General features: G+C 45.9%; 3 protein-coding genes across 7 annotated transcripts; 2 read left to right on the forward strand and 1 right to left on the reverse strand.

The window, feature by feature from the left end:
- Positions 1-538: 538 nt before the first annotated feature.
- Positions 539-5217, reverse strand: DTYMK (deoxythymidylate kinase). Its single transcript, XM_062611185.1, has 5 exons — positions 5041-5217; positions 4656-4764; positions 3317-3407; positions 2183-2380; positions 539-1089 (listed from the first exon to the last, which is right to left on the reverse strand). Exons 1-5 carry the CDS (start codon positions 5168-5170, stop codon positions 979-981), a joined length of 639 nt encoding a protein of 212 aa, XP_062467169.1. The 5' UTR covers positions 5171-5217; the 3' UTR covers positions 539-978.
- A 136-nt stretch (positions 5218-5353) lies between these two features.
- On the forward strand, positions 5354-15854 carry ING5 (inhibitor of growth family member 5). 5 transcript variants are annotated; one of them, XM_062611186.1, is made up of 9 exons: positions 5354-5516; positions 6532-6621; positions 7344-7510; positions 9247-9358; positions 10574-10667; positions 11697-11832; positions 11987-12048; positions 12588-12626; positions 12734-15854. In XM_062611186.1, the coding sequence occupies exons 1-9, from the start codon at positions 5480-5482 to the stop codon at positions 12744-12746; spliced, it is 750 nt and encodes a 249-aa protein (XP_062467170.1). In that variant the 5' UTR covers positions 5354-5479; the 3' UTR covers positions 12747-15854. The 5 variants fall into 5 exon arrangements, with proteins under 5 accessions (XP_062467170.1, XP_062467171.1, XP_062467172.1 ...); XM_062611188.1 differs by having other exon boundaries at positions 5360-5516; positions 6532-6603; XM_062611189.1 differs by having other exon boundaries at positions 5503-5765.
- A 179-nt stretch (positions 15855-16033) lies between these two features.
- D2HGDH (D-2-hydroxyglutarate dehydrogenase) lies at positions 16034-25018 on the forward strand. Its single transcript, XM_062611165.1, has 9 exons — positions 16034-16761; positions 17298-17355; positions 18787-18926; positions 19171-19364; positions 20440-20608; positions 21166-21309; positions 21718-21860; positions 22669-22834; positions 24566-25018. The coding sequence occupies exons 1-9, from the start codon at positions 16377-16379 to the stop codon at positions 24823-24825; spliced, it is 1659 nt and encodes a 552-aa protein (XP_062467149.1). The 5' UTR covers positions 16034-16376; the 3' UTR covers positions 24826-25018.
- Positions 25019-27523: the final 2505 nt, after the last annotated feature.

Here is a 27523-nt window from a genome sequence, read left to right on the forward strand (position 1 = left end):
TCAAGTTCATATTCCTACTCCAGTGGGTAAGCACCTGCAGACATGCTAGCAGAAAAGGAAAAACACATTTCCATAGTAATTATACCATCATATCTGTGCACCTTTCAAATGATTTAACATTCCAGTTTACTGTAGTTTGCTGGTCATTACTGATGACTTAGATGAATTCACAGCTGCTCTGGTGTGGCAGCCTGTTCTAGGCTCTTTAAATTACACTGTGTAGGAGTCACAAGTAACTGTTCTGATCTTGGCCACAGGAGTAACTTGACCAGTCTAAAATAATTTATAGGCCACTTGCCCTTCAAACTGGCGTTGCTGTGAGCTAATATATCAATTTCAAATTCCTGCCTGCTCATAGCAGTTCAGTTTTTGTATTGTTCTCACTAAAAAGCTGGGGAGCAGACCTGAATTCGTCTCTCCATTCCATGGCTCTAGCAAACTACTCCTCCTGTGTCTGAAACGCAGCACCTTCACTTCCTATATATCCTTCTAGAAGATAAATTATCATTCTGGGGAAAAAAAAATGCCCTGTGCAAGATGTTTTAAAGAGTAATTTATTAGGAAGTCCTCTACAAACTCGTTTCAGCACTGGGAATGCATGTACTAGACAAGCAGAAGAATCTGAAACATGGCAGTTGCCATAACTGAGATTGGTGCTGTCTGTCCAGGGGCAGCCCTGGGCTCCATGCCCACATCTGCATGACATGACTGGAGCTAGAACAAGAGCTTCTGCTTGAGGTAGGGAGGGTTTTACAAGGAATTTGCTACATGCTTATTGCATGTTCATGTATAAAATATAGAAGGGACTATGTAGGATGAAGGGGAGGAGCAGACACAATCACAAGGACATCAGCACCATGCTGGACTCAGAATACATGAGATCAAAGCAGTTACTGGAAGGTGATGTAGGGGAGTGAACCAAGAGAGGAGGATCTAAGAGTTTTCCCTTAGGTCTAAAAGAGTAACCTGTATAAAGTTTTATTTCCAGAGTTCTTCCAAAGGTTTATTCTGAACTTCCTGCATGGTTTTCTCTGCAATGGACTTGATTTCTCTGTGCAAGTCTTCTATGCTCTTTGAAGCATCCATTACCTGTTTCCAGGACAAAAAATACAGAAACATATTCTTCAATTAATGATACCAACTAAGAAAAACTCACCTTGCTACTGTCTGCTCCCTCCATTACTCAATGCTGATACTATTCATCAGCAGTGAAAGGAGTTAATTACACATCCTGTTTTATATGGTTTCTGGAGTAGAACTGAAACTATTCCTATTTTACTTAGGAATAAGCCTGTAAGAAATAGATGTGGGGCTGAATGAAGGGAAACAGAAGAAACTGCTGCTGCTGTGTTGTTTGCTGACAGTCTTTGAGACATGGGACATAAACGCAGGTAAACATTCTTCATCCTGTACTGTAGTCCCTGAGAAACATCCACCCATGATAGCAGAAACCTCTAAAAATCCATCATGTGATGTCCCACTTTCAGATTTGCTGGTTTTTAACTCCTGCAAGCTAAGGGCAGTAAAGGTGGTAGAGCTGAGAAAGCTGTCAGCCTGAGAACATGATGGCTGGTGTTCCCAGGCTGACATTTGAAGACCAGCAAGCATCACTCCCATGCAGTTGAGGGAGTGACTGAAGTGTACAAAGGATTTGGTGAAGAGATGTAGAGATGTGCAGATTTATCACAGTGACCTCTGCAATGCTGGCCCACACAACACTGCTGAGAAACAGCAGCTGTGAGAATACACAATAAATAGAGTTTGTGATTAAACAGTAGCACAGCCAGCATCACCTCTGTGCTCACACAATATCCTCCAGTTATTTGTGTAACCGAGCTAGGTTTCACCCTGTGTTTCAGAGGGTTCTTTGGCAATGTCTGTCATTCTAACTGAGGGGCAAAGAGATAGGAATGCTAACTATACCTTTAATGTGTACTGAAACTGGATTTCCACGCTTATTTCAGGGACACCTCTTCACCATCTATTCTGCTATTTATCTGTTTGACAGTTGTGCACTTTGGGATACTGTACACAGATGTGCTGCTTTAAGTGAAAATTCCTCTCAAGAGATGGACAGTCAGTTTCCCTTTAAGAGAACGATTTCCATAAAGCTCTTTCAGAAAATGAATCAACCAAATAAGTCTTCCCCCACCCCAACAGGGTGTTAGGGTTATTTCCTCACCTTCCAGTTTAATGTCTTGTCTGTCATCAGATGGTAGAAGGACTGTAGAACTTTCTCTTGGAAGGAGCTGTTCTCATAACGTTCACTTCCAAAGTTCCCTCGTTTTGCTGCTTCTTCTGGGCTTAACTGAAGAAACAGAATCAGATCTGGCTTTGGGAGTCCAATGTCAGGCTGTTTGCACCATTCCAGGCAGAAGTTCTGTCCCAGACAGAAGATAACCAAGTTTGAGGTGAAAGAAAGAAATCCAAAGCAGGTAAAGCAGCAGGTTAGCTAAAGAGTGGGTGGGAAAGGCATAGGCAGAAAAGACAGGAGATGCAGCCTGAAACACTAAGCACAGGCTACAAACTGAAAAGGTGATATCCCAGCTTACCATGTGAGAATTCAGTCTTGGTAATTTTGAGGGGGCAGGTTTTGCTAGGTGCTGTGCACCTCTCATGATCATTTAAGTCGGACAGCACTAAAGATTTTAACATCTCTTCTGCAGAGCCTAACAGAGCAAAATACCAAGTCATATTCTGAGTCTCCACACAGCTGTTACCAGTCCAAAACTTGTGATCAGTCCAAAAGAAAGCTGCTCCCAAATACACTGCACAGCTTCAGTGTAGATCTTTCTGAGCTCAGTGTGAGGTCAAGGGAGAGGACTCTCCCCCTCTACTCTGCTCTTGTGAGACACCCCCTGCAGTCCTGTGTCCAGCTCTGGGGGCAACAACACAAGAGGGACATGGAGCTGCTTGAGTGAGTGCAGAGGAGGCCACGAAGATGCTGCAAGGGCTGGAGCAGCTCCGTTATGGAGACAGGCTGAGAGAGCTGGGCTTGTTCACCCTGGAGAAGAGAAGGCTCCGGGGACACCTTAGAGCAGCTTCCAGTGCTTCTCTAAGCATTGGGGAACTGAATGGGGAATAGCTTTATGCTGTCAGAGGGGAGATTTATATATGAGCTGTGGCTGCCCGATCCCTAGCGGTGTTCAAGGCCAGGCTGGACAGGGCTTGGAGCAGACTGGTCTAGTGGAAGGTGTCCCTGCCCATGGCAGGGGGTTGGAACTGGATGTGCTTTAAAAGCTCCCTTCCAGCCCAAACCATTCTGTGGTTCTACAAAATACAGAGAGAAGCAGGGGCTACTGCAGGTCTCACTCACCTGTTTGGCACTTGTGAAGGCCACTCCGGAAAACGCATATCTGTCAACTACAAGTGTGATCCCCTTATGCAGTTTCTCTTTCATCATTGGTCTGAAAACCATGTGGTAGAGAAAAGAAAACAGTTACACTCCTTCATAGCAATACAAATGAAAGGAAGCTCATGAGGCTGCTGATTCCCTATTAATATATGTCATTATTAATGGTGACCATCAGTGATGTCAGGGTTATCTGTGATGCTGATCGCATTTAAATAGCAGTTTCCAGAGCCTAAAGAGGGCCTTACAGGAAATCTGGAGAGGGACTTTTTACAAGGGCCTGAAGTGAGAGGACAAGGAGGAACAGCTTTAAACTGACAGAGGGGAGACAGGTTAGATATTGGGAAGAAATTCTTCCCTGTGAGGGTGCTGAGGCCCTGGCACAGGTTGCCCAGAGAAGCTGTGGCTGCCCCATCCCTGGCAGTGTTTAAGGTCAGGCTGGACAGGGCTTGGAGCCACCTGGTCTAGTGGAAGGTGTCCATGCCCATGGCAGGGGGTTGGAACTGGATGAGCTTTAAGGTCCCTTCCAGCACAAACTATTCTGAGTCAATTCCTTTTTTATGTGGTTTAGTAGATTTGTGATACACTCTGCCTCAGTCAGAAAAAAGCATCCTTTATTCACATCGACTTCTCACAGCTCACTCATCTGCCGTATGCTTCTCAGTTTATTGCCACCACCACTACAGTAAAGATTTATTATTTTTTTCTTAATTAAACCCCTTTCCAGTGTAGGTTTCCAGCAACAGCCAACACTGACTTCCCTAGCTCCACACAGACTCAGGAGCCAAAAGGACAGACAGCTGCTTACAGCTGAATGCAGCCTTCAGCTAAAGTTAAGTTCAGATATGATTCCTTAACCATTCTGTCACTCACACAGACTTCTTTGCAAAGCAAGGTCTCTTCATTCAGGAAAAGATGTATATTCCTATTCCAGGCTGGTATAGTCTCAGCTGCCCCATTCTGATGCTGGTACACCACTGGAAATATCTGCATCTAATGACTGCAAAAAACTAAACTGTGGGATTTGACCTAAGATTAAATCCAAATCTGTGAGAGTTCTTGAAACTTGGGAGTCTTGGGTGACATGGTTTAGTGTGAGGTGTCCCTGCCCATGGCAGGGGGATTGGAACTGGATGATCTTAAGGTCCTTTCCAACCCTAACTATTCTGTGATTCTGAGACATTATTTCCAGACATACTTCCCTTGCTAAACAGGATCATACTCTCATACCTATTGCAAGCTAAAACCCCGGGAGGATTCAATACCATGCAATTTTCTTTTACATCTTAAACATTATCTTTACACATGTTCCCAGCGGTTAGCAGAGAAGAGCAGGTGAATGGTGTGGTCCTCCAGGTTCTTATCCTTCATCAGGTACGAGCTGATCAGCTGCCCAATCTCGGTCGTTCTCTCTGTAGGAAAAAGAGGGAAAAGGATCAAGTCCTGCCCCAAGCTGTTGTTGCCACAGGGGTGTCCATCTGTCCGGGCAGACATGCGGTCTATCTGCTTGTCACAAGTGGGACACGGTTGGTCCATCCGCGGTTGGGGGTATGTGCGTTACGGACAGGAGGAGGTCGGCGCTGAATATGCTACAGAGCCCTCGGACAGCCCCCCGGGGGCCGCGGCCCGGCCTAGCGGGACTCCCTCACCCCCTCCCGGCTCCCTGCGGATGGCTGCAGGCCCCGTACCCGGGAAGCGGAGCAGGTCTGCACGGAGCCCGGCGGCGCGCAGGGCCTCCACCAGCCGGCGGCACTGCGTGGTCTTCCCGGCGCGGTCCACCCCCTCCAGCACGATCAGCGCGCCGCGCCGGCCCGCCATCGCGCGCTCTCCGCTCGCCCCGCCCCTTCCGCCAGCGCCCGGCCAATCCCGGAGAGCGCCCTCCGGGGCCGCTCTAGGCAGAGGAAGGGCACAAAGGCGCCGAGGTCCTAGAGGGCGACTGTGAGGCGGGAAAAAGAAACCCCGCCCCCTCCGGGCCCGCCCCTCATGAATATGCAAGAGGAGCGTCCCCGGCGGCCAATAAGCAGCCGGCGGGCTATGAATATGTGATGAGACCGTGGCCGCGGCCTTTGTCATGCGGGCCCGGGAGGCGGCGGGAAGCGGTGGCGGCGGCGGGGTGCGAGTCGCAAGATGGCGACCGCCATGTACCTGGAGCACTACCTGGACAGTGAGAGCGGGACGCGGTGCAGCCGGGGCGGGGGGCAGCACCGGGAGGGGTGACGGGGGTGCTTGGAGCGGCGGAGGCCGCAGCTACAGCGGCTGCGGTGCGGGAATTAGAGCTGCGCCACGGGCTGGGCGGGCGGGGCCGCGGTGTGACATCAGCCGCCGCGGCGGCGCGTCATCGCTGTGCGGCGGGGCTGCGAGGCATGGCGGGCGCCGGCTCGCTGACAGGCAGCGGGAGAACCGCGGCAGCCGGGTGAGTGCTGGTCCCACGGGTGCAGGAGCTCGCGTGGTGTGAGCGGGCAGCTGCTGGAGCGCGTCTAGAGAAGGGCAATGGAGCTGGTGCAGGGCCTGGGGCACAAGTGTGATGGGAACGGCTGAGGGACCTGGGGGGGTCAGTCTGGAGAGGAGAAGGCTCAGAGGGGACCTTATCACTCTATAACTACCTGAAAGGAGGTTGTAGTGAGGTGGGGTCGGTCTCTTCTGTCACATAACAAGCGACAGGACAAAGGAAACAGCCTCAGGCTACATCAGGGGAGGTTTAGATTGGATATTAGGAACAATTTCTTCACTGAGAGGGTGCTCAGGCATTGGAACAGGCTGCCCAGGGCAGTGGTGGAATCACTGTCCCTGGAAGTATTCAGAAAACATGTAGATGAGGCCCTCAGTGATACGGTTTAGTGGTGGCCTTGGCAGTCCTGGGGTAAAGGACTTAATGGTCTTAAAGGCCTTTTGCAACCTAGTTGATGCCATGGTTTGCAGTATGTAGAACTAAATGTACATTTAAGTGCAGGTCTCCTGTGGTGCAGGCTTTGTCCTTGGAAGGCTTCCAGTCAGGAACAAGGGACACGTGCTGCCTCTGTGTCCGCCTGCATGTGTACATATAGCACAGCGGTGGGTGATCCAGCCGCTGGCTCCGTAAGCCAGCAGGACTTGTAGCTCTGTTCAGCGTTACATGGCTATGGAGGGATGGCTGCCACGGGGAGAACAGGATGTAGGATTGCTTGGTCTTTGTGTTTCAGGTATTGAAAACCTACCCTGCGAGCTGCAGAGGAACTTCCAGTTGATGCGGGAGTTGGATCAGAGAACAGAAGGTGTGTTCAGGTGTTCCGGTAAGCAAAGTCTGACAGAGAGCCTCGACCTGAAGGACAGGAAAAGGACAGGAACAGCCTTGTGGAGACTTAGCTTTAGAGGATGTGTCTCCCTATCCTTTGCCTTTTCTCAAGCTCAGTGCTATGCAGCACTTGCCCCTTTTCTGCAAGGGCTGCACCTCACAGGACTAGATTTCTTTTCCACAGTTGCACATTAATTTGCAGCTGTATGATTGCTGTACCCCATGGCCCTGTGGATGGCCCTGCTTGCACATATTTCCACATGGACTCAGTTGGAGGTTGCTGTGTTCCTTGCAAGACCAGGGTTTTTTTTCCATTTTTTGAGGTTTGTGTTGGTGTTTGGTTGCACATTAGCAGTTTTTTATTAGAACAGTTAAAATGGTTAATGACTGTGCAGCAAATGCAGTGTGCTGCATATGGGAAGAGAGGTTGAAGTTTGTGAACCTGTGGGTTAAGTTTCTGATCTGAACTGTGAGACTCTCCTCTGAATTAACTGTAAAACAGTTGAGAAATCAGGATCTCACCGTGTGTACTGAAGACTGAATACCTGTAAGTCTTCTTTTGGGTTGTTTGGTGTTTTTTTTTTAAGGTGAGTACATTAAAGAGTCAGGGGATATCCAAAAACTGTCAGGAGAGGTCCTCTAAATACCATAAAGAGGTAGAAGAAAAACATCTTTGCTTTAGCATACAGCTTTCTCACATGTATATGCTGTGCTTTTCAGACAAGAAAGCCGAAATTGACAGTCTTGCAGCAGAATACATTGAATCAGTGAAGAACATGTTACCCGTGGAGAGAATGGAACACCTGAAGAAAATCCAGAGTGCCTACAGCAAATGTAAAGAGTACAGTGATGATAAAGTCCAGCTGGCCATGCAGACCTATGAGATGGTGAGCATCACAACCAGTGAGAGCTTGTAGAAATGATCATACCATGCAATGGGCTGCTGCTGGTGCACATGGAAGATGCTTCCACAGTGTCAATCTTCTCTGACGTGTTTATACTTAACTGTCTTACTGAAAGAAATTATTAATCCTCAAGCTTATTTTTCTGTTGCCTTCCTCAGCCTTTTTGTGTTATCGGGTTTAGTCATAGAATTATAGCCACAGAACCACAGATTGGTTTGGGTTGGAAGGGACCTTAAAACTCACCCAGTTCCAACCCCCTGCCACAGGCAGGGACATCTTCCACTAGACCAGGTTGCCCCAAGCCCTGTCCAGCCTGGCCTTGAGCACTGCCAGGGATGGGGCAGCCACAGCTTCTCTGGGCAGCCTGTGCCAGGGCCTCACCATCCTCACAGGGAAGAATTTCTTCCTAATATCTAATCTAAATCTCTCTTCTGTCATCTTAAAGCCATTTCCCCTAGTTCTGTCAGTAGGTGTCCTCGTAAAAAGTCTGTCTCCACATTTTCTGTAAGGCCCAATTTAGGTGTTGAAAAGCCACAATAGGGTCTCCCTGGAGCCGCCTTTTCTTCAGGCTATGCAAGTCAAATAGGCTTCTCTTGGAAGTAGTATGCAAGTCAAGTAAGCCTTCTTTTCTCCGCTTGGAGATCACTTGATCTAGTAGTACCCATCTGCTGTGTAACAATACCACCAAATTGACCCCACTCTCTCCTCCCCAGGAGCTTTCCTGTCACCCAGTAATTTGTTTAGGGCTGGTCTTAGCTGTAAGCAACATTTTTTAAGTCAACTTCAATTCTGTGTTGAGGAGGAGTGGAATAAAATCTGCTCAGTTACCTTTGTTTCCAAGTGGCAAAAGAAAACAAACCTGTCAGCTCCACTTCTCTGGTTGTATACTGGACACTAAGTTTTCCTTAATGGACCTTTCTTAAGATTTAGCTTTCCACTTTTTTTTTTTTAATTCTTCTGCCCCTGCTCCTGTTTAGCTGTCCCTTGAGTAATTCTTATCTCTATATTTTATCCCTTAGACAAAACTTGAGCAAAGGCAATCCTTCTGACTGTACTTGGTGTCTTTTGTCTGGGTTCCAGGGATGCTTTGGGTTCTGCTACATCTGCAGCTGCAGTACATTTTATTGCCATAAATACTATAGAAAAGGAAATTGCTTCATAGGAACTGAAAAGTATCCTAGATACCTAAATTGAGAGCTGAGTATTACAGCAACACTGTTTGGTGGCTTAAAATGCTTTGCTATATGTCTGCTTTGTAAGCCATGTCATTGCAACCAGGGGAGTACAAGTTATTTAATGTTTATTGGCTTGACATTGGAGATACCTGGCAAAAGTCTGTATTTATCACTTAAATTCTTCATATAGCATGGCAGTGGAGCACCAGTAAAAACAGACTGATGTGCTCAGCACATATTCATGGGCAACAGTTGAATAATGTGTTTTGAAAATTGCAGGGAGAAAACTTATTTTAATATTTCAGCACCTTCCTTCCTTTCTGTTTGTCTGCAGAGGGATTAGGTCCTCTTGCTTTTGCTTATTTTCTTTTTTTCTGCCTTAATTCTGCTCTTCCAGTTTGGCAGCCCTTTCATACCCTGCTCTGAAGTAGTATACCCCTGTTCGTGATGATAACAGCCATGTTATTAGACCATCCTGTTTTCATTTGGGGATTTTAATGTATTTCTTTTAAAATTCAGTTTGTGGTTTTCTCTCCTGTGCAGGTGGATAAGCATATCCGCCGGCTGGATGCAGACTTGGCCCGGTTTGAAGCAGATCTGAAAGATAAACTGGAAGGCAGTGACTTTGAAAATCCTGGATCTCGAAGCCTGAAAAGTGCGTACATCTTACATGTTGGTGGACAGCCTTTTCCAGCACTGAGTACATCTGACCCGAAAGGCTAAGATAGAAAGTAGGCTGTTCTTTCTGGAGGAAGAATACTAGTACACCACAGAGTACTTCTTTACTTGTTTTTAATACTCTTCAAATATTTACAGTGTTCTGGTGAGCAATAAACATGTGAAGAAAAACATTGTGCTGGAATCTAATTTACTGTCTCTGCTTGCCAGATCACCCTGAGGTGGCCCACAGTTGTAAGGAGGGTGCTGGCCAAGGGGCAACTCTGACAAAACTGAAGTGATGTTCTTACAACTTTTGAGTGTAACAGTCTTGATTTCAGGCTTGGTCTGTTACTCAGTAAGTTCTAAGCTGTTTTTTTGAGGAAAGTAGATTTGCCTATTTTCCTCTTTTTACCAGAATTTGGATAATAATCAAGCTGAGAATGACAGGAAAAAATAGAAGTTAAACGAAGGTACCAGTTTCTCTAATGTATACTGGAAATCTCGTGTGATTAATGTGAAATCTGAGTGTGATTAACAGTAGCACAGCTTTATGCCTTTAAACTGTGAAATAAGGGGTAAGATATCAGATGTGGACATAAAAGATAATTGAGTAACTGATTAAGTGGCTGAATATTTAAAAATATACTGAGATTTAAAAAATATTACAGCATGTCTAATCAAAGATGATGCTATTTATATCTCGTGCAATGATACGGGGTTAACATTTCATGCTGCTTATTTCATTTTCCATAATTAAGTGTTAGACTTCTGTAAGATACATTATCTCTGAACTGCCAGGGTTGCATAGTAGTTTCATTGTATGTGATCTTAATTTGCAGATTGTATGTGATCTTAGTTTTTTTATGTACCTTTTGCAGTTAATGTATCGGCTTCTGTTGTGGTGGGCTTGGCAATGCTAGTTTAATGGTTGGTCTTCATGTTCTTAAGGGTCTTTTTCACCCTAAACAACTCTGATTCTGTATACTGCAGTGATTGAATTGCCACAACTGTGACCACAAGAATTTGCTGCTCAGTCGTACTACTTGCCAGTTTGGCATATTTGTGGTATGCAGATGTATTTCAGAATCAACATTCGTGTAAAGTTACATATGAAATAAGGCTTTCAAAACAAATGGCGTCAAAATAAGAACACCTGGGCATGTTTCTTGGATTCCAGTAGGTTGAAACAATGGTTCTTTTTTTTTTACAGAGGGACGAAGTCAGAAAGACAAAAAAGGCTCTCGTGGTCGAGGCAGACGAACATCTGAAGAAGATACACCAAAGAAAAAGAAGCTCAAAGGAGGGTAAGGTGTAGCCTGTCACAGCTCTGGTGACTTTGGCTTGACTCTTCATGAATTTTCCACAAGCTCATATTACCGTATTTATGACTCAGGTCTGGATGGTGGGTGGTGTTAGTGTGTTCTGGTCTTACTCCAGTTCATCAGTGTCCTGCTTAGAACAAGTCAGCTTTGTTAATTAACTCCTTGGTTGGCATGTGGAAGCTCAGCATGCTCAAAATGCTCTCTTGACTGGAAGGACAAGATTAGCTTTTCTGTTGCTGTTGGCAAGCTGGGAGAAAATAGCTTTGAGGTTTGTTTTTTGTTTTTTTGTCCTGCAGCTATTTTTAACAATTGTTTGTGGTCTTAATTGTCAAAAGAAACACTTGCCCATCAGGGCAAAAACTGATGATGGATTGTTCTAGAAATCATGGAGAACTTTGGGGATTGTTTTCAAAGAATTGTCTAGATAGTCTTAAATAATCTAACTTGGTTTTGTGACGCAAGGAGAAAAGCATATCCCCTCTCCATGATTAGACTTATGTCAAAGGGGCTCTGTTATGATATTCTCATGTGGCTGAACAGAGGGACAAAAACTAAAAACTGTGTCCATTGGCCATTACTGATATATCAAGTTAATGCATACCTGTTAGAGCAATAGCGTTCACTCCTACCTGGCAATGAGAGAAAGAATGTCTATTAAAACAGATTGGGTGGTGAATCAGATTCTTCTGTACACAAGCAGAAGTGATCTGTCATTAATTTTGTTACTGTAGTCATGGTATCTACAAATCATTCTCTTAATCCTTTATAGTCAAACTCATGTTTTGTATTTGTAATAAGAATTTAATACGTTTTTTCTTCATGTTACAAAATTAAACTCACCTTATGATTTTTGTCATTGGATAATCTGTGATAATGTAAGGTAAACTCTATACAGTGTGTTTTAGAGAATATACTGTTAAAAATTAGTGTTCCCAAGTGGGATTTAGATCTTGGGAACATGGTGTTACCTGCAATGAAAAGTGTTTTTCCTCAGTCTGTCCTTGTTCACAGATCTGAGTTTGCTGATACCATCCTGTCAGTGCATCCCTCAGATGTCCTAGACATGCCAGTGGACCCCAATGAACCTACCTACTGCTTATGTCACCAGGTGTCCTATGGAGAAATGATTGGCTGTGATAATCCTGATGTAAGCACTTGAGATGATTTATTTCCATATGTTTGCTACATCACATCGCTGTGAAATCTGAGGGTCTTACTTGTTCAATTAGACCATTCAGCTGTTACTTTCATTTTGTGAAACACTAAACATCTCCTGTGGGTTTTTCCTTTCTGTTTTGCAGTGCCCAATTGAATGGTTCCACTTTGCTTGCGTGGACCTCACCACCAAACCAAAAGGGAAATGGTGAGTGTGACAAGAGACCACTTTTTGATTTTCATCAGTCTACAATTTGCCTCATAAGAATCACAGTAAGAATTAAAACCCCATTGTTACCCTTCCTGACAGAGGAGCTTTGCTCTTGTCATCAGAGGGTTTGCATCTTCTATGGTTTGGAATCATGTTTGTTTGATGGTAGAAGGTACAAAGGGAACTTTCTTCCTGAAGTCTACTTCCATGTGAGTCTTGAATTCTGGCTGGAGCAAAACAGGGACCCAGGCACATGCAGAGGTTTTGAACTGAGGCTGTGTAAATGTATACATGTTGCATCTTAGACTTGCTGTATTGTCATGTAGTTGTGGCTGTGGTTAAAATTGAGAAGTGTGTATGTATTGTTTCACTTCTGGAAGCAAAATTTGAAGACTGCTCTAGGTTTTGCCTTTACATAAATAGCCTGCTTTTAAACTACCCTTTCACTCATTCTTTCCCAAATGATAAAAAAACCTTTTGGACTATGTGTTATTAATTACAGGAACTGATTACTGCCTCTCCTTCATTCCCTCTAGGTTTTGTCCTCGTTGTGTTCAGGAAAGAAAGAAAAAGAAGTAGGGGAATACATTTAATATTCCTTCCTTCATGTTGCAATATCATCTTTGATTATTTTTTTTAATCTACCTTCCTTCTTTTTCTGATATGATATTTGATTGTCCAGTGGCCAGTTGTAATTCCAGTCCTTTCAAGTGAAAATGGCCTTCAGAGGGAGCCCCAAATCCCTTTGCCACAGGTATTTTATTTATGTTATACTTGCACAGCACTGAAATTGGTGTTACTATGAAGTGCTAGGGCAGCCAGTAGCTGTAGTCTCTGCTAGTTTACTGGAGTCTGTAAAACCACATAAGGCACTGCAGGAGAACGAAATGCTTCAATCCGGTGTGGTGCATCACCATCATTGAAACAATTTAGGCCTGGAGTTTGATGTGCAGAGAAGGAATTTTCTCCGATGTAGCCTGCATGAAAGAAATTAGGTTTCATTGTTTAGGTGTCAAGTCCATCTGGTTTGCAGTTTTGTAGTACAGAAAGAAACAGGAAAGCTGGTTCACTGTTTCCAGTGTCTGTTTCCTCAAAGTTTTGCTGGCATAGGCTTGGGAGAGACATGAGATTAAGTCTTCTCTTTTGGGAAATTTCTTCTGTCTGCCTTTGCACTGCCTTTATTTTACTTAATCTTGCCCCCAGTCACATGAACCTTAAGCAAACCATTTGGCTTTTCACCTCCTCCTAGAAAACGTTTGTCTTTTGGGGGAGAAAACCTTTAAAAAGCAAAGGATTTGTCCTGCAGTTTCTTAGTGACAGTAGTACTGAGAGAGGGTGTTACCTTTCCTGGCTGTTTCCATTTCTCTGAAGATCCTTTAAGTACATTACTGTGAAGATGAAATCTAAAGTATTCTAATAGAGATAGAAGGTTGGATTTATTCATAAAATAAGATGAAGGCCTGACTTTTGTAACTTGTGTTTGCATGTGTTGCACCTGGGTAAATCAGGAAAACAATCTTTAGGGGAAGGCTCCCTAAGAACAATGTGCATATTCCCAGGAGTGTGTGGCAAAGCTGAAAAGCAGCCTTGTAACCTGGGGGCTGGGGTGTGAATAGCATTTGCTGTGAAGCACTGCTGTTGAGGAAGACCATTCAGCAGGAATGTTTTAATGTGACTTTTGTCTTTTTTGGGGGGAGGGGGTGGGGTGTTGCACATTTGCATGTTCTTCTTTAAGCTGCCTTTCAGATTATGAATGTGAATCCTTGCTGCCACTACAGTGTCAGTTGCTGCAGCAGTAGGAAGAGAAGGAAATTAGGAGTAGGAAAACAAACAAAAGTCTTTCTGTTTTTTCTTCCTTCCTTCCTCTGAGTCAGTAGTGGATGTAGAAGTTGAGGGAAGGGCAGAGATAAGTGTTGTCTGCGTATAAACCCCTTGCATTATGGGGCTTACCTGCCTGTAATAAAAGATGTGGGGGAAGATGGTCTTGCTCACAGAGGGGGAGGGGAAAAAAAATACCTACACAAAGCCCTGCAGCAGTAGGCACCAAGGTTCATGAACTTGCTGTCTGTGATCCCTAATGGGTGTTGCTGGCAGCTCTGTGCAGAGCTGTGTACTACTTTGCATACCATTGTGTCTTGGTATAAACTGCTGGAAAAGACATCAAGAAACTTCCAGATGAGCTTTTCTTCTGTAAAAACAATCTGAATGAACAGTACAGAGGAAAAACCACTGCAATCAGACATCGGCACCTATTCCCAAAAGAGAAGTTTTTTCCCTGTTTTATACTGACCCTCTTACTTGTGTTTTAGCAGACCACAGCTCTTGCCAATTTTCCTTCCCTGCTTTGCTCAGTTAGGATTTGTAGATGCTGCAGGTATGTCAAGAGTTACATAGAAGAAACCTCTTAATCCTGGGACAGTTTTTCTGTGGACATTTTGATCTGTGTATTGCATCTGCTATGGAAAAAAAAAAGCCTGTCTCCAGTCCTGTCATTTAAAGTGTGATGCTGCACATGTGTTCACCACGTTACATCACTCTGCATGTTGTATATGAAGTTTCCACAGTTCTGTTTACAAGATAATGTGCATTTGTCATCATCGCTGTTGTAATAGCACCCAGAGGGCGGCAGGCAAATGAAAAGCAGATTGCTGGAGGGGAGGAGGAGGAAGAGCAGTCCCACAAACCTGACTTTAGACATGCAGTCAGCCCTCTTTGTTTTTCTGCCTCTTGTTTTGGGGGAGAGCAAATTTAATCGTGATACCTCATGAGCCAGCCTGTAATTCAGTAGCCCATGAGTGAGACCTGTACCTCATTGACCTGCTAACACTGGATTGATGGAGGAGTGTTGACTGTGTTCTGAAGAGTAGTGGTGATGCTCTTTCAGATTTTATTTTCCCCTTCCACCCAATGATTTATATTACTCTTTCCCCTGTTTCCCCCCAAGGCTTTATTAGTAGTGGTGTCACCATAGATCAAACATTTGATTTTTTGATTTAAAACAATCTGAAAAATCCCACTGCACCTCTCTGGAAGTCTCGCTGAAACTATACTATACAGAATTGTGCAGCTGTGGCTTAGTCACTGCAAAGCCTCAGCTCTGAGAACGTGGTCAGGTAGGACAGCAAAACACATTTTGTTAGCAAGTGCTTTTTCGGGCTTGGAAGAGCAGACACTTTCCACTTTAACCAGCAAAGCAAAAATAAGCTCTGGAACTTAGTGTCAGTCCTCAAAAGGAAAGAGTTTGCTAGGGTTCATGAACAGTGTGAGGTACAACATACTGCTTTTCTTGACAATGTAAGGTCTCAAATGATCCGATACCAGCAATAAACTGTTCCACTCAGAACACACCAATGTGGGGGCTCTGACAGGCTCAGGAGTGTCTCTTGGCCAATTTTTAAGACACCTTATAGACAGAAATACCGGTAGCCTTCATTTTTGCTTACTAAGGGATTTAAATCTTTCTCCTGAATTTTGAATGTACAGTGTTAAATATACTTTCATGGAGAAGGGTGAACAGGATCCACAAAGGAATGTTCCACTAAAGATTGTCGCAATACTCGAATACCTTGTGGGGTTCAGCTTTATTGCAGCTTGTCCAAACTGGAGATGAAACAACTTTAACCCAATTGTTCTATTTTTTAAAGTAATTAGATCTTTGTTCCCTTTGTAAATGGAAGAGAATATAAATCTTTTTATTAAAAAAAAAAGAAAGAATGTAAAGTAAAAATGTATATCTGTATTTTTGGATCATGTTATAGATAATGGATATATTGTTATAAATAAAGTATTTTTGGGAACAACGATGTGGGAGAGCGCCTTGTGCTGTTGCGGTGGGCAGGGGCCGATGCACGGGGCCGACCACCGGTGGGCGCGCAGGGGCGGGCTGTCCCGAGCGGGCGCTAGGACCCAACGCGGTCCATCGGGAAAGGAGGGCGCTGCTGAGCGCATGCGTGGTGGGCGCTCCTCGGCCTACTCCCGGCGGGGGCACGGAGTCTGTTCGGTGGCAGCCGTTGCCGCCCGTACCGGAGCCGGCCCGGGGCTGCCTGCCCCACAGGCGGTTTGCCCTCTCTGAGCGGTGCGTGAGGCGGCCCCGGCGCGGCTGCGGGTTAGCGGGCCGCTGGTCACAGTGGAAGGGAGAGTTTCTGTCCTGAGGTGCTGCGACGCGATGGACGCCCTCACCCACTGCCGGGGTACTGCAGGGCAGAGCGGTTGTCACCCGTAGAACCTTGTCCAGCTCCTCACGGGCTGGGAGAGGAGCCCGGGTGGCGGGGAGCGGAGCGGAGCGGAGCTTGCCCCTTGGCTGGGCCCCTCTGCTCAGGGTGGCCATGGGGGTTTTCCCCGTGGTGCCCCGCTGCGCTGTGCGGAGCCGCTGGGTGCCTCTGAGGTGGCTGACGGGCTTCCACGGGAGCACCTCGGCACAGCAGAGCAGCACTAATGCCCTGGGGCTGCTTCAGCAGAGGAAACAGCCCCCGGGTGGGGTTCCCAGGCCGTGGGACTCGAGGTCTCGGAGCAGGAGAGCTCTCCATGCAGGCTCCTCCAGCCTCCAGGAGGTCATGCTGACTAGCGAGCGGTACGGAGTGCGGAGGCTGCCCTTCTCCCGTGTGTCTGATGGCGATGTGGCGTTCTTCGAGCAGATAATGCCAGGCAGAGTCATCACAAATGCGGAGGAACTGAGACCATTTAACGTGGACTGGCTTAAATCGGTCCGAGGTAAGTGAGCTTGCTTAGATTCCTGGTTTTGTTTAAGCCTCTCTGCCTCTGTTACCAGACCAGAATGAGAAGGCAAAGAAAATCTCATCTTTATTTATAGCAGACCACATGTTCACAGACCAAAATTTTCCTTTAAGAATTGCCTAATATTTAGTAATCTTTCAGGCTTTCATTACAAAAGAATAACCCTAAGACCTATTAACTTACTATTTAATTTTTCCTGAAGCACGTTGACAGTTAACACTTTTGGCTGGCATTCAGAGAACAAATGCGATGAAATTTTCAGTTGCTCTTGTCAAAGATTTCATAAGAATACAAAACCTTTCCCATTGCCCCTGCTGGCAGCAGCCTACAGGGACATGCAAAGCTTTTGCAGCGCTTTAAGAGAAAGCCTGCTGTTGAATCTGTTTCGTTTAATAGCGCCTCTGCCTCACGGTGGAGGGAGCGTTATTTCAGACATCATGCTTTACCACCTTTTCTGTCTGACCCCTGTAGAGCCCACAGCTTGCCTCGAGAGTCCCTTGCTTTCATTGCAGGCTGTAGCAAGCTGATGTTGAAGCCACAGACAACAGCAGAGGTGTCTCAGGTTCTCAGGTAACGTGCACCTTTTCTGCTGGGCTTTGTGGCGAGGAAGCTGAGGTGAGGGAGGGTATGTCATGTGAAGGGGGCTTCTGGATGTTCAGACATTACTCAAGCGCTGGAAATGCTGGAGCTGTTTTCTTCTTGACTGCAGTGTAGTTGAACTCTGACTCCAGCTTCCTCTTCTGCTCTTCATATCCCAGCTGCCCGCTGTTTCCTGATGTACCTTTTGTTCCAGCTCCTCCCAGGACCAGAGGCACTACATGCTGTTGCTAGCCTGGGGTTATGGCAGTGATGGGTACAGGTTCCTGAGCAGGAATGTTTTTATGTAGCTGAAATTTTTCAAGGCAGAAAAGGACTTTCACCTGTGGCTTTTATTTCTCAGGCCTGGTGCTGTCCCTGTCCCTCGGCTTTTCTGGACTGATGGTGTTGTGTCAGTATCAGTCAGACACAAAGGCCAATCTTTTGTTTGTTTTACAAAATAAAACTCGCCTCTCCTGGCCAGGTGTGCTTGCAAAGGCTGTGGGCACCAGCAGGCGTCTCAAATCAACATTGATGGCTTTGAGTAGAAGGGTCTTAAGAGTGCTTAGTGTGGAGGGGTGAGAGGTAAGCAATCGGCTTCAGTATTGATTACTTTTCTGGGTTTTTTTTGTCTAAATCAGACACTGTGCCAGTGCTCAAGAGGAGCAGTTGTGTTGAAGGATTCAGAAAGGTGTGTCTGAAAAGGTAAAGGTTAGGCCAGAATCAGGCAGTTTGAGGAGCTAATGTTTTGACCACTAAAAGTAAGAACACTTCCCTGGTTCACTGCTGTGAGCATCAGGATGTGGGATTGCTGTTTGGCTGAGATATAGAGCTGCAGGAGCCCACTCGTGAAGTAGCCATTGGTACCATGCAGCTTTGTGCCGTCCGTTGTGCAGGATCCTCTCTGACTTCAGAGAGGATGTGATGGGGGTGCTTTGCAGGGATGTTGCGGGCTGTGAGGTGATACATTTGAGGTATAGATGCACATGCTTCATCACCTACAGGGCATTTATTTCTTAAAGGCAGGTATATGGCAGTAATGGCTTAAACTGTTGTCAGAGCCCACTGAGGAAGCCAAATTGTTAACAGAAACTGCTACATAAATAGCTTGCTATAAATGCATGTGTGAGTAGTGATTTCCAGGCAGATGTTTTGTGGCAGATCTGTAGATATGCACAGAGATAACCTGAAGTGTTTGTTGCTTTTCTCAGTGCTGGGTGAGTTCAGTAAGGAGTTGTGCTTTCTCACTTTTGCAGTGACCCTATATCTCTATGTCAATTTAATCTTTAGGCTAAACACAGCTTAATTTTAAGGAGCATTAAGCACTGCTGCAACAGTAGACATTTACATGGAGGTGACACGCTTCTAATAGACTGGATTAGGGCTTAAAATGTGCAAGACTTCAGAAACATTTCTTCCTTCCAGGTACTGTTACGAGAGGAACCTGGCAGTGAACCCACAGGGGGGTAACACAGGCCTTGTTGGGGGCAGCGTTCCTGTCTTTGATGAGATCATTCTCTCCACTGTTCTCATGAACCGGATCACCAGCTTTGACAAGGTGTCTGGTAAATATTGTAAAGGTGTAAGGCACAGAAATGTGCCCCAGGCCCTAAGCGAGCCATTTTTCTGGGAACCAGTAGCTGCAAAATCAGCAGGGTTCAGCCCAGCAGGTTCATGAGGGATGTCAGAGGCCTGTTTCATGCAGGCTCCTGTTGTAATCCTTAGGTTATAACAGTAGCAGACGAATCATACATGTGGTATTTACCTTTTACCGGAGTATCAGCTTGTAGTGGGTTGTTTATGTTTCAGGAATCCTTGTGTGCCAAGCTGGCTGCATCTTAGAGAAGCTCAACGAGTACTTGGAGGAGCAGGGGTTTATCATGCCGCTTGACTTGGGGGCGAAGGGTAGCTGCCACATCGGTGGCAATGTGGCCACTAATGCTGGAGGCTTGCGGCTTTTGAGATACGGCTCTCTCCGAGGGACAGTGCTAGGACTGGAAGTGGTAAGGCGAGTACCTGGCGGTTCCCTTCTGTGTTTAAACCTCACTTCCTACCATTTCCTGCTGTTCTAGCCCTGAGCTGTCCCTTATGCAGACAAGTTCCTCTCCAGGCTTCCACTTTTCCTTGTATGGCTCTTTTGAGGAGTCAACAAGTGTCTTCATGCATGCAGCATCTCTTATTTCTACGACAGTGCCCTCTGTCCTTACTGACAGGAGTGATATGAGATGGTTTTCTAATCCAGAGAAGTGAAAAGAAGACAGGGAGAGCTTTGGTGATCCCAGGTCACCTGCATGAGTTTGGTTCCTCTGTGAAGTGGTGAGGCTCTGGAACATTCCACTAATCCCATCCTATGGCACTGTCTCCTAGTGGCTGCTCACTTGATTTCTAATAGGGCTGTCCACTTTGGGTTTGTTTGGCTGCTGGCTTTCTCCTAGAGTCTTTGCTGTACCTCAGCCTGCTTCTGCCCTGCAGGCCTGTGCCTCTGTGTGTAAAGGCTGGGATTAGTTCTAAAAGATTTTGGGGCTTGGGAGCAAAAAGTTAATAGGAAGTAAGTTAGGTAGGTAACAAAAGCCTTGTTTGGTTTTATTGTGTATGCCCAGAAAGGAGAGCTTTTGCTTCTCAGGTTAGTCCCTCTAGTGTTGAAACAGCCTTTAATAACATGTCTTGGGGACATTCAGCCTTGATTTAAGGCTCAGGTGGTCGAGGGCTTACTTCATTCTGGTTAACTATGTTCACTGGTTTAAATAGTGTTCCTTCTTTCTGTTGAGTAATGGGAGCTAGGGCTGCAAAGAATGGCTGACCTTCACCGCTGGTAAGAAAAGCAGAGAAATTCAGTCTTCTGTTATTACTTGTTCTGTTGGAATGTGTGCAAACAGCACTGTAAAAAAAGAAACAGAAAAGTTGGGGAAGACTCGGGTAGGATATAGAGGGGAGGAAGAGCTGGGAGTGGAGGATCAGAGGAAAGACCTTGGGAGTGGGCTGCAGCTGGAGTCCACTGGTCATTAGCTTGGCATAAGCTTGCTTACTACCAACAGATTTCTACATAGGTGCTTTCACTGGGTCTCTGTATTCTCACAGGTGCTGGCTGATGGCTCAGCTCTGGACTGTTTGACCTCTCTGCGCAAAGATAACACTGGCTATGATTTGAAGCAGCTTTTTATTGGATCTGAGGGGACCTTGGGAGTTATCACTGCTGTCTCCATCCTCTGTCCTCAGAAACCAAAGGCTGTGAACCTGGCATTCCTAGGTAGGAGCTGGTGCTAAGTTCACACCTGAATTCAGAGGCTGGGAAGAGAATAGGGATGGAGTGAAGAAAGTGCTGGTCAGCCTGCTGAGCTAAAGTACCAGCATCAGCTTGTTTCTGGGAAATAATGTGGTGCTGGATGTTAAAATATCTGTGCAGATCTTTTACATCAGTGGTATAAACGTGTAAAGTACCTGCAAGGGGAGGTTGTTCTGAAAGGGAAGGGGAGACAGGAGCTTAGCAGGATGAAGAAGCAGGCAGGACACTGCTCTCACTGATGAGAGCCCGGTCTCACAGTAACCAGGCGAGGTGAGCAGGGCCGGTGTGGTGACCGTAGGCAATCTGTCTAATCCAGTGGTCACCAGGTGAGACCATAGTGACAAGGCAAGGCTGGGAAGTCAAGTCTGCAGGTCAGGGTCCGGCTTAGCAGCGTACGTGGGTAGGCACCGGTACTTCTGAGTGAGCCTCAGCAGAGATGCCCCTGCTTGACTTTTTAAATCATTTTACAAGGTTTCAGGGGCCTGGTTTTTGTTTCTGATTCCTCTCTGTTCTGTTTGAAGGATGTCAGAGTTTTGCTAAAGTTTTGGAAACATTTACAACCTGCAGAGCCATGCTGGGAGAGATCCTGTCTGCCTATGAGTTCATGGATGAGAGGTGCATGGAATTGGTTGAGAGACATCTGAAGCTGACCAGCCCAGTGAGAGGTATCAGTGTCATTCATGCTGTAGAAAGAGGCATTGTACTGCTTAGTTTTTATGTTTTTTATATACACAGTGGGTGTGTGGTCATCCATCATAATTTTTGTACCCAGTATTCAATTCCAAAGACATTTGATGGAAGCCTTTAAGGGTAAGATTTGTTATTTCTACTTGTTCCCACAGAACTGCTAGTTTTCTGAAAAGTAGTGGCTAGGTAAAGGATATAGCATGTAAGTGAAGTGTCCTAGAGATAAAAGGTTGACACTTGAGCTAGCCTTCCACTGGTACCAGAGAATCTGGGCATAGAACAACCTCAGGAAATGTGCCAAGCTTGGGAAAAGCTCCAGAACCTGCACTACATTCCTGTGCTTTTGCCCCAGAACATCTGGTTATTCTGTTCTCCCTCACTTTCAGACAGCCCTTTTTATGTTTTAATTGAAACTTCGGGCTCCAACTCAACCCATGATGAAGAAAAATTGAACAACTTCCTAGAACAAGCCATGACTTCTGGTTTGGTCACTGATGGAACTGTGGCAACAGACGAGAAAAAAATAAAGGCAAGTCATTGTTTCCTCTTGCACAGATCTCTTTGACACAGTTCTCTACTTGGATTTGTGTTTTTTAATAAGGAAATGTGCAGACTGATGTTTGGTATAAATGTCCCTGAGTGACTTGGTACCTTATTTGCATATTGAGTAAGAATGCTAAGAGAGAATCCTTACCACTGCTGACTCTTCCCAGAAGGCCTGAGTATTTGGGGTTTCAATTTCCTCTTTTTTCTTTTTTTTTTTTTTTTAAATGAGAATAATGTAGTACATCTTTCAGTAGTTGCCGGGGTAGGACCCAAACTGCCTGAAAGCTATTGAAACCAGAAGTTTAGTTGCCAGGAGCGAGCAAAGTCCTGTAGGCCAGCAGGACAAGGGTGTGCTAGAGGCAGAGGCTGTCGTCCCTGGGAGCAGGACGGACGCATAGTGTTTTGGTGAGGACAGTGTTTTGTGTCCTGTGAATGTCTTTTACACTGACCCATGTTTCTTCCAGCCCCAGCTCCCAAACCAGCCCTTGCAGTTCAGTAGAGGAGGCACATTCCCAGGTCTTGGGAAACTCAAAACAGCTTTGGAGAGAATGCCCATGCCTGTGTTCATTCTCTCTGGGGTACTGGAAGCTTGAAGAATTGGTGTATCACTTCACTGTACAGTGCTGCCAAGAAAGTATTATTACTAGCTTTCAAGAGGTGGAAGATATCAAGGGAAATCAGATATTGGTGTTATATGCAAAGAATCGAGACTCTCTTTCCCTCCATGCCACAGTGCATGGAATCCAAGAGGTACTTGGTTTATGTGGATATCTTTTATCTTTAATTGACAGACACTGTGGAGCCTGCGGGAGAGGATCACAGAGGCCCTCACTCATGATGGCTATGTCTACAAATACGACATCTCCCTCCCTGTGGGAAAGCTGTATGATCTCGTGACTGACACCAGGGCTCGGCTGGGCCCAAGTGCCAAAAGTGTGGTCGGCTATGGCCACTTGGGTAAGTGTGGATGCTAGGAAATGAGCAATTGCTCTTTTGTGCTCCAGGCATTTTGCTGGGCAACTTCCAAGTAGGTTTAAAGGTTGGTTTTTGGATTAGTGAGAGGCATAGACTAAATAGCCAAGAGCTGCCAGAAGAGGAGGATGCATGAGGAAATTTGTGTTTGAATTTCGTTGCTTTCAGACTTTATTCCATATATAAATGGCAGGTTGCTAGACAGACGGCCACTGAACTGTTTGTTTGTGTATTCACAGAATCACAGACTGGTTTGGGTTGAAAGGGACCTTAAGATCATCCAGTTCCAACCCCCTGCCATGGGCAGGGACAACCATTAGACCAGGTTGCTCCAAGCCCCATCCAACCTTGCCTTGAGCACTGCCAGGGATAGGGCAGCCACAGGCAACCTGTGCCAGAACCTCGCCACCCTCGCAGGGAAGAATTTTTTCCCTCACATCCAATCTAAATCTCCCCTCTGTCAGCTCAAAGCCATTCCCCCTTGTCCTGTCACTACAGGCCCTTGTAAAAAGTCCCTCTCCAGATTTCTTGTAGCCCCTTTAGGCACTGGAAGTTGCTCAAAGGTCTCCATGGGGCCTTCTCTTCTCCAGGCTGAAGAAGCCCAGCTCTGTCAGCCTGTCCCCTCAGAGCATCCTTATAGCCTCCTCTGGACTCACTCAAGCAGGTTCTATCCCTCTTATGTTGGGGGCCCCAGAGCTGAATGTAAGAGGGATGTGGATTCTTGCTCTCTACTTTTTATTGAAATACATAGGTCGTTTAATTGGACCATCAACTTGTACTTGGAAACCTCTGGTAAACACTTTTTTGTCCAAAATGATCAGTCATATTGGAAAAATATTTTGTCTCAGTAATTAACCTTCCAAAAGAGAGTGATAAAGGTAACACACAGAAGGGCTGGTACATTGTCAGGATGCTTTGAAACTAGTTTGATTTTACAAGCAGGTAAATTGGTAGCTTAGCAGAGCTGTTGTGTTCAAAAGAAAACAAAAACAACAGAACACACAAGCATGCTTGATTTGAGATGATTTGAAAGACATGGAAAGATGAAAAGACAAGCCTGCATAACGAAAGCTGCCTCTGGTAGCTCCTGATAGTGGGCATTAAGCTGTTTACTGTGAGGGTTTGCTGGGATGCAGGAAGAGGTTTCGGAGTGGGAATGAGCAAGTTTTGTTTATCTTTGTGTGTTTTGTCTCCTGAATACCCAGCAACTATGTGCTTAATTAAATACGTCACCTGCAAGTGGCAAAAGGAGAAAATGTTCTGTTTGCTTTGTTTCTGTTGACACGTGCCAAAATGCATTTAGAGCATTGCACAAATATAATAGGGAGAGAGAAAGTGATGAAGGCATATTAAAATCTAATGATCATTATGAAACGCCATTGGGGCAGTCTTTGGCATGCCACCTCAATAGCAGGACAATAACTGAGGCGCCACAGTTTGAATTTTCAGATCACAATAACAGCAATTTTAAAGTGGCTTAACTCAGAACCCTTCCTCAAATGTTGCACTGGAAGCATGGAAAAACAAAGATCCTACTTGAATTATTTGTGAATGGAGACACTGGTGTTTGTAGAAGGATAGCAAATTGTCCTTTACGCAGTCTGGAGACTAACAAAGGCACCATTGTTTGGGTACATGGAGGAGGCAGTAATGAGTCTCCATTGTGGGACCACCGAGTGTTTCTTACAGACCCACTTCTGCAATGTTTTCTTACAGGAGATGGAAACTTGCACTTGAACGTCACGGCTGAGTCCTATAACCATTCCCTGTTGGATGCCATTGAGCCCTTTGTGTATGAGTGGACTGCAAGATACAACGGCAGTATCAGTGCAGAGCACGGACTGGGCTTCAAGAAAAAGCAGTTCATTCAGTACAGCAAACCCAGGGAGGCAATCCATCTAATGCAGCATTTCAAGGCCATGTTAGATCCCAAAGGAATCCTCAACCCATACAAGATGCTGCCCTCCAGTTCCTGAGAGTAACACACGCTGAGAAGTGAGCAGATACCATCAGGCAAGGATGTAGCTCAGTACCTGCACTTTAACCATAAACATACTCATGGATCAAGCAAGCACTTGGAATGCTCCTTGTTTTAGTTCTTTAGTGTGATGGAACAAGTAAAGAAATATGGTTCCTCTTTTTAGGGATGCCTGCTCTTTCTGAAGAACACGTTACTGCATTTGACTGTGTGAGTTTCCTGTTTAATCTGAGCACTGAAACCAAGCATGCAGCTGTTGTGTGTGGATATTCCAGCTCTCTTTCCCCTTAGTTTGCTCTGATTTAGTAGTGAAGTGATACCAGCCAGAGGAGGCTGGTGTCACACACTTAGGGTGTGCAAGTATCAGTGACACGGGACAAAAACATGGGGATGCTATACCACATCTGGCTGAAGGGCGGAACTCGAAAGGGTTGTAGTGAATGGGGCTGTGTCTGGCTGGTGACTGGTCACCAGTGGTGTTCCTCAGGCCTCAGTCCTAGGGCCAGTGCTGTTCAATACTTCATCAATGATCTGGATGCAGGAGTTTAGTGCACTATTAGCAATTCTTCTGACTACAATCTCTGAGGGTGGTGAGACACAGGCACAGGTTGCCCAGGACTGTGGCTGCCCCATCCCTCCCAGTGTTGAAGGCTAGGTTGAACAGGGCTTGGAGCAACCTGGTCTAATGGTAGGGGGTTGGAACTAGGTGATCTTTGGTCCATTCCAACCCAAACCATTCTGTGATTCTACGCTGGGAGTGCTGTTGAGTCACTGGAGGGACAAGAGACCTTGCAGAAGGATCGAGGCAGACTGGAGCATCGGGTCTACCTGATCTACCTGATCACAATGGCTGTGAAATCTAACATGCCCAAGTGCCAGATTCCACACCTGGGATAGAGTAGCACCAGGCACAAGCATAAACTGGGAGAGAAGTGGTTGGGGAGCAGTCCTGCAGGGAAGGATCTGGGGTGCTGGGTGGCAGTAGGCTCACAGGAGCCAGCAGTGTGTGTCCTGGCAGCACAGAGGACAAACTGCATCCTGGGGTGCATAAAACACAGCAAAACTAGAAGGCCAAAAGAGGTGATTGTTCCACTGTGCTTGATGTGGCCTCACCTCAAGTACTGCGAGCAGTTCTGGGCCCCACTATTCAAGGAGGATGTGAAGGTACTTGAACGTGTCCAGAGGAGGGCAACAAAGCTGGTGGCAGGGCTGAAAGCCACATCCTGGGAGGAGCAGCTGAGGACTCTGGGTTTGTCTCCTTTGGAGGAAAGGAGGCTGAGGAAGCAACCTCATTGCTCTCTACAGCTTCCTGAGAAGGGGACCTGGAGAGGGATCTGCTAATCTCTTCTCCCTGGGATCCAGTGATAGGATACATGGGCATGACTCAAAGCTGTGCCAGGGGGGGTTTAGACCGGGCATTAGGAAACATTTCTTCACTGAGGGGGTGGTCAAACACTGCAACAGGCTTCCTGGAGAGGTGGTTGATGCCCCAAGCCTGTCAGTGTTTTAAGAGGCAGTTGGGCAATGTGCTTAACAACATGCTTTAAATTTCAGTCAGCCCTGAAGCAGAGAGGTCATCAGTTGGACTAGACAATCATTGTAGGCCTTTTCCGACTATTTCCTTCTGTTTTATTCTGTGATGGGGTTTTTTGCTGGCTTTTATTTTTCCTCTACAGTCTGTCTCTGTTTTTGAGATGACAGGAGTGATTTTCATTTACAGCTTGGTGTACAAAACCACATGGTCACCCTGTCAGAGGACAGGCCAAGCCTTCTGCTAGTGTGTCATCTTTGGGTCTAATCAGTGTTTACTAGTCACATCTGTATTTACCAGTCCATGTCACTCTGAACCCAGACTGTTGTATCCAAATGAAGCAGATGGTTGGAAAAGCCCAGGGATTTACCAAAGGTAAATTGGGTTGACAACCCAACCACCTTCTACAATAAAATAATATTTTCTTTCCACATGGGGAGAGCAGTGGAGGGTGTTTGCCTGGATGTCAGTACACTGTCAGTCCTGTCACCACTGTCTCCCACCGCTTTCTTCTGGACAAGCTGGCATGACGCACACCAGAGGGGTATCTGCAGGATGTACAGGAAACCAGCTCACAGGCTGTGCTCAGAGGGTGGTAATCTGGTTTCTACTCGGGTCTACTGGTTTGGGAGGCCTCACTGGGCTCCGTGAGTCTAGGAAGGATGGTTGTCTTACCCAGTAACTGCCTTGTCCATTAGCTGCTTTTCAGTGTTTTCTGCTCTTCCTCAGTGCTGTGAAATAGATGTTCCACCCAGAGCCTTTTTCTTGGAAGAAGATAATCCTGGAGAGTGTTTTTTTTAATTCTGTTTCTAACCAGAACATCATCTCTACAAGGCTGCAAGCATTTAAATTGCATTAAGGATGGTGGGCTCACACTCAGCACTGTGTTACAGCACCCTTCACAATGTAATTCTAAGGTCACAACTCTTTCAACTTGACTGCATTGATGCTTCTAACAGCAATACCTCCATCTGTTACTTGACCTGCAGTGGCAATATCTAGGCCTGCCTTCTGGGCTCTTCCCTTCAGTTTTCCCTCTTTCACTCCACTGTCTGCACTTCCACCTCTCCCTTCATTCCTCAGTACCACTCAGAGAGGAGCTGATCGTTTTCCCCAGGGGTTAAGCAGGCTGAATGATGGTGTCACTAGAGGACAGAGTGTGAAA

Source organism: Pezoporus occidentalis, unplaced genomic scaffold (assembly GCF_034315485.1).
Source record: "Pezoporus occidentalis ecotype Australia unplaced genomic scaffold, CSIRO_AGI_Poc_V1 ctg151, whole genome shotgun sequence".
In the NCBI taxonomy this organism is placed as follows: domain Eukaryota; kingdom Metazoa; phylum Chordata; class Aves; order Psittaciformes; family Psittacidae; genus Pezoporus; species Pezoporus occidentalis.

Bases quoted from the DNA above. Each gene is read 5' to 3' on its own strand.
- DTYMK (XM_062611185.1), bottom strand. From the start codon at position 5,170: ATGGCGGGCCGGCGCGGCGCGCTGATCGTGCTGGAGGGGGTGGACCGC. The intron at 4,765-5,040 runs GTACGGGGCCTG...TTTTTCCTACAG, and splicing joins AGACCTGCTCCGCTTCCCGG to AGAGAACGACCGAGATTGGG. The intron at 1,090-2,182 runs GTGAGGAAATAA...TCCTGGAAACAG, and splicing joins ACAAGACATTAAACTGGAAG to GTAATGGATGCTTCAAAGAG.
- ING5 (XM_062611186.1), top strand. From the start codon at position 5,480: ATGGCGACCGCCATGTACCTGGAGCACTACCTGGACA. The intron at 5,517-6,531 runs GTGAGAGCGGGA...TTTGTGTTTCAG, and splicing joins CCTGGAGCACTACCTGGACA to GTATTGAAAACCTACCCTGC. The intron at 9,359-10,573 runs GTGCGTACATCT...TTTTTTTTACAG, and splicing joins TGGATCTCGAAGCCTGAAAA to AGGGACGAAGTCAGAAAGAC.
- D2HGDH (XM_062611165.1), top strand. From the start codon at position 16,377: ATGGGGGTTTTCCCCGTGGTGCCCCGCTGCGCTGTGCGGAGCCGCTGG. The intron at 16,762-17,297 runs GTAAGTGAGCTT...CTTTCATTGCAG, and splicing joins CTGGCTTAAATCGGTCCGAG to GCTGTAGCAAGCTGATGTTG. The intron at 22,835-24,565 runs GTAAGTGTGGAT...GTTTTCTTACAG, and splicing joins GGTCGGCTATGGCCACTTGG to GAGATGGAAACTTGCACTTG.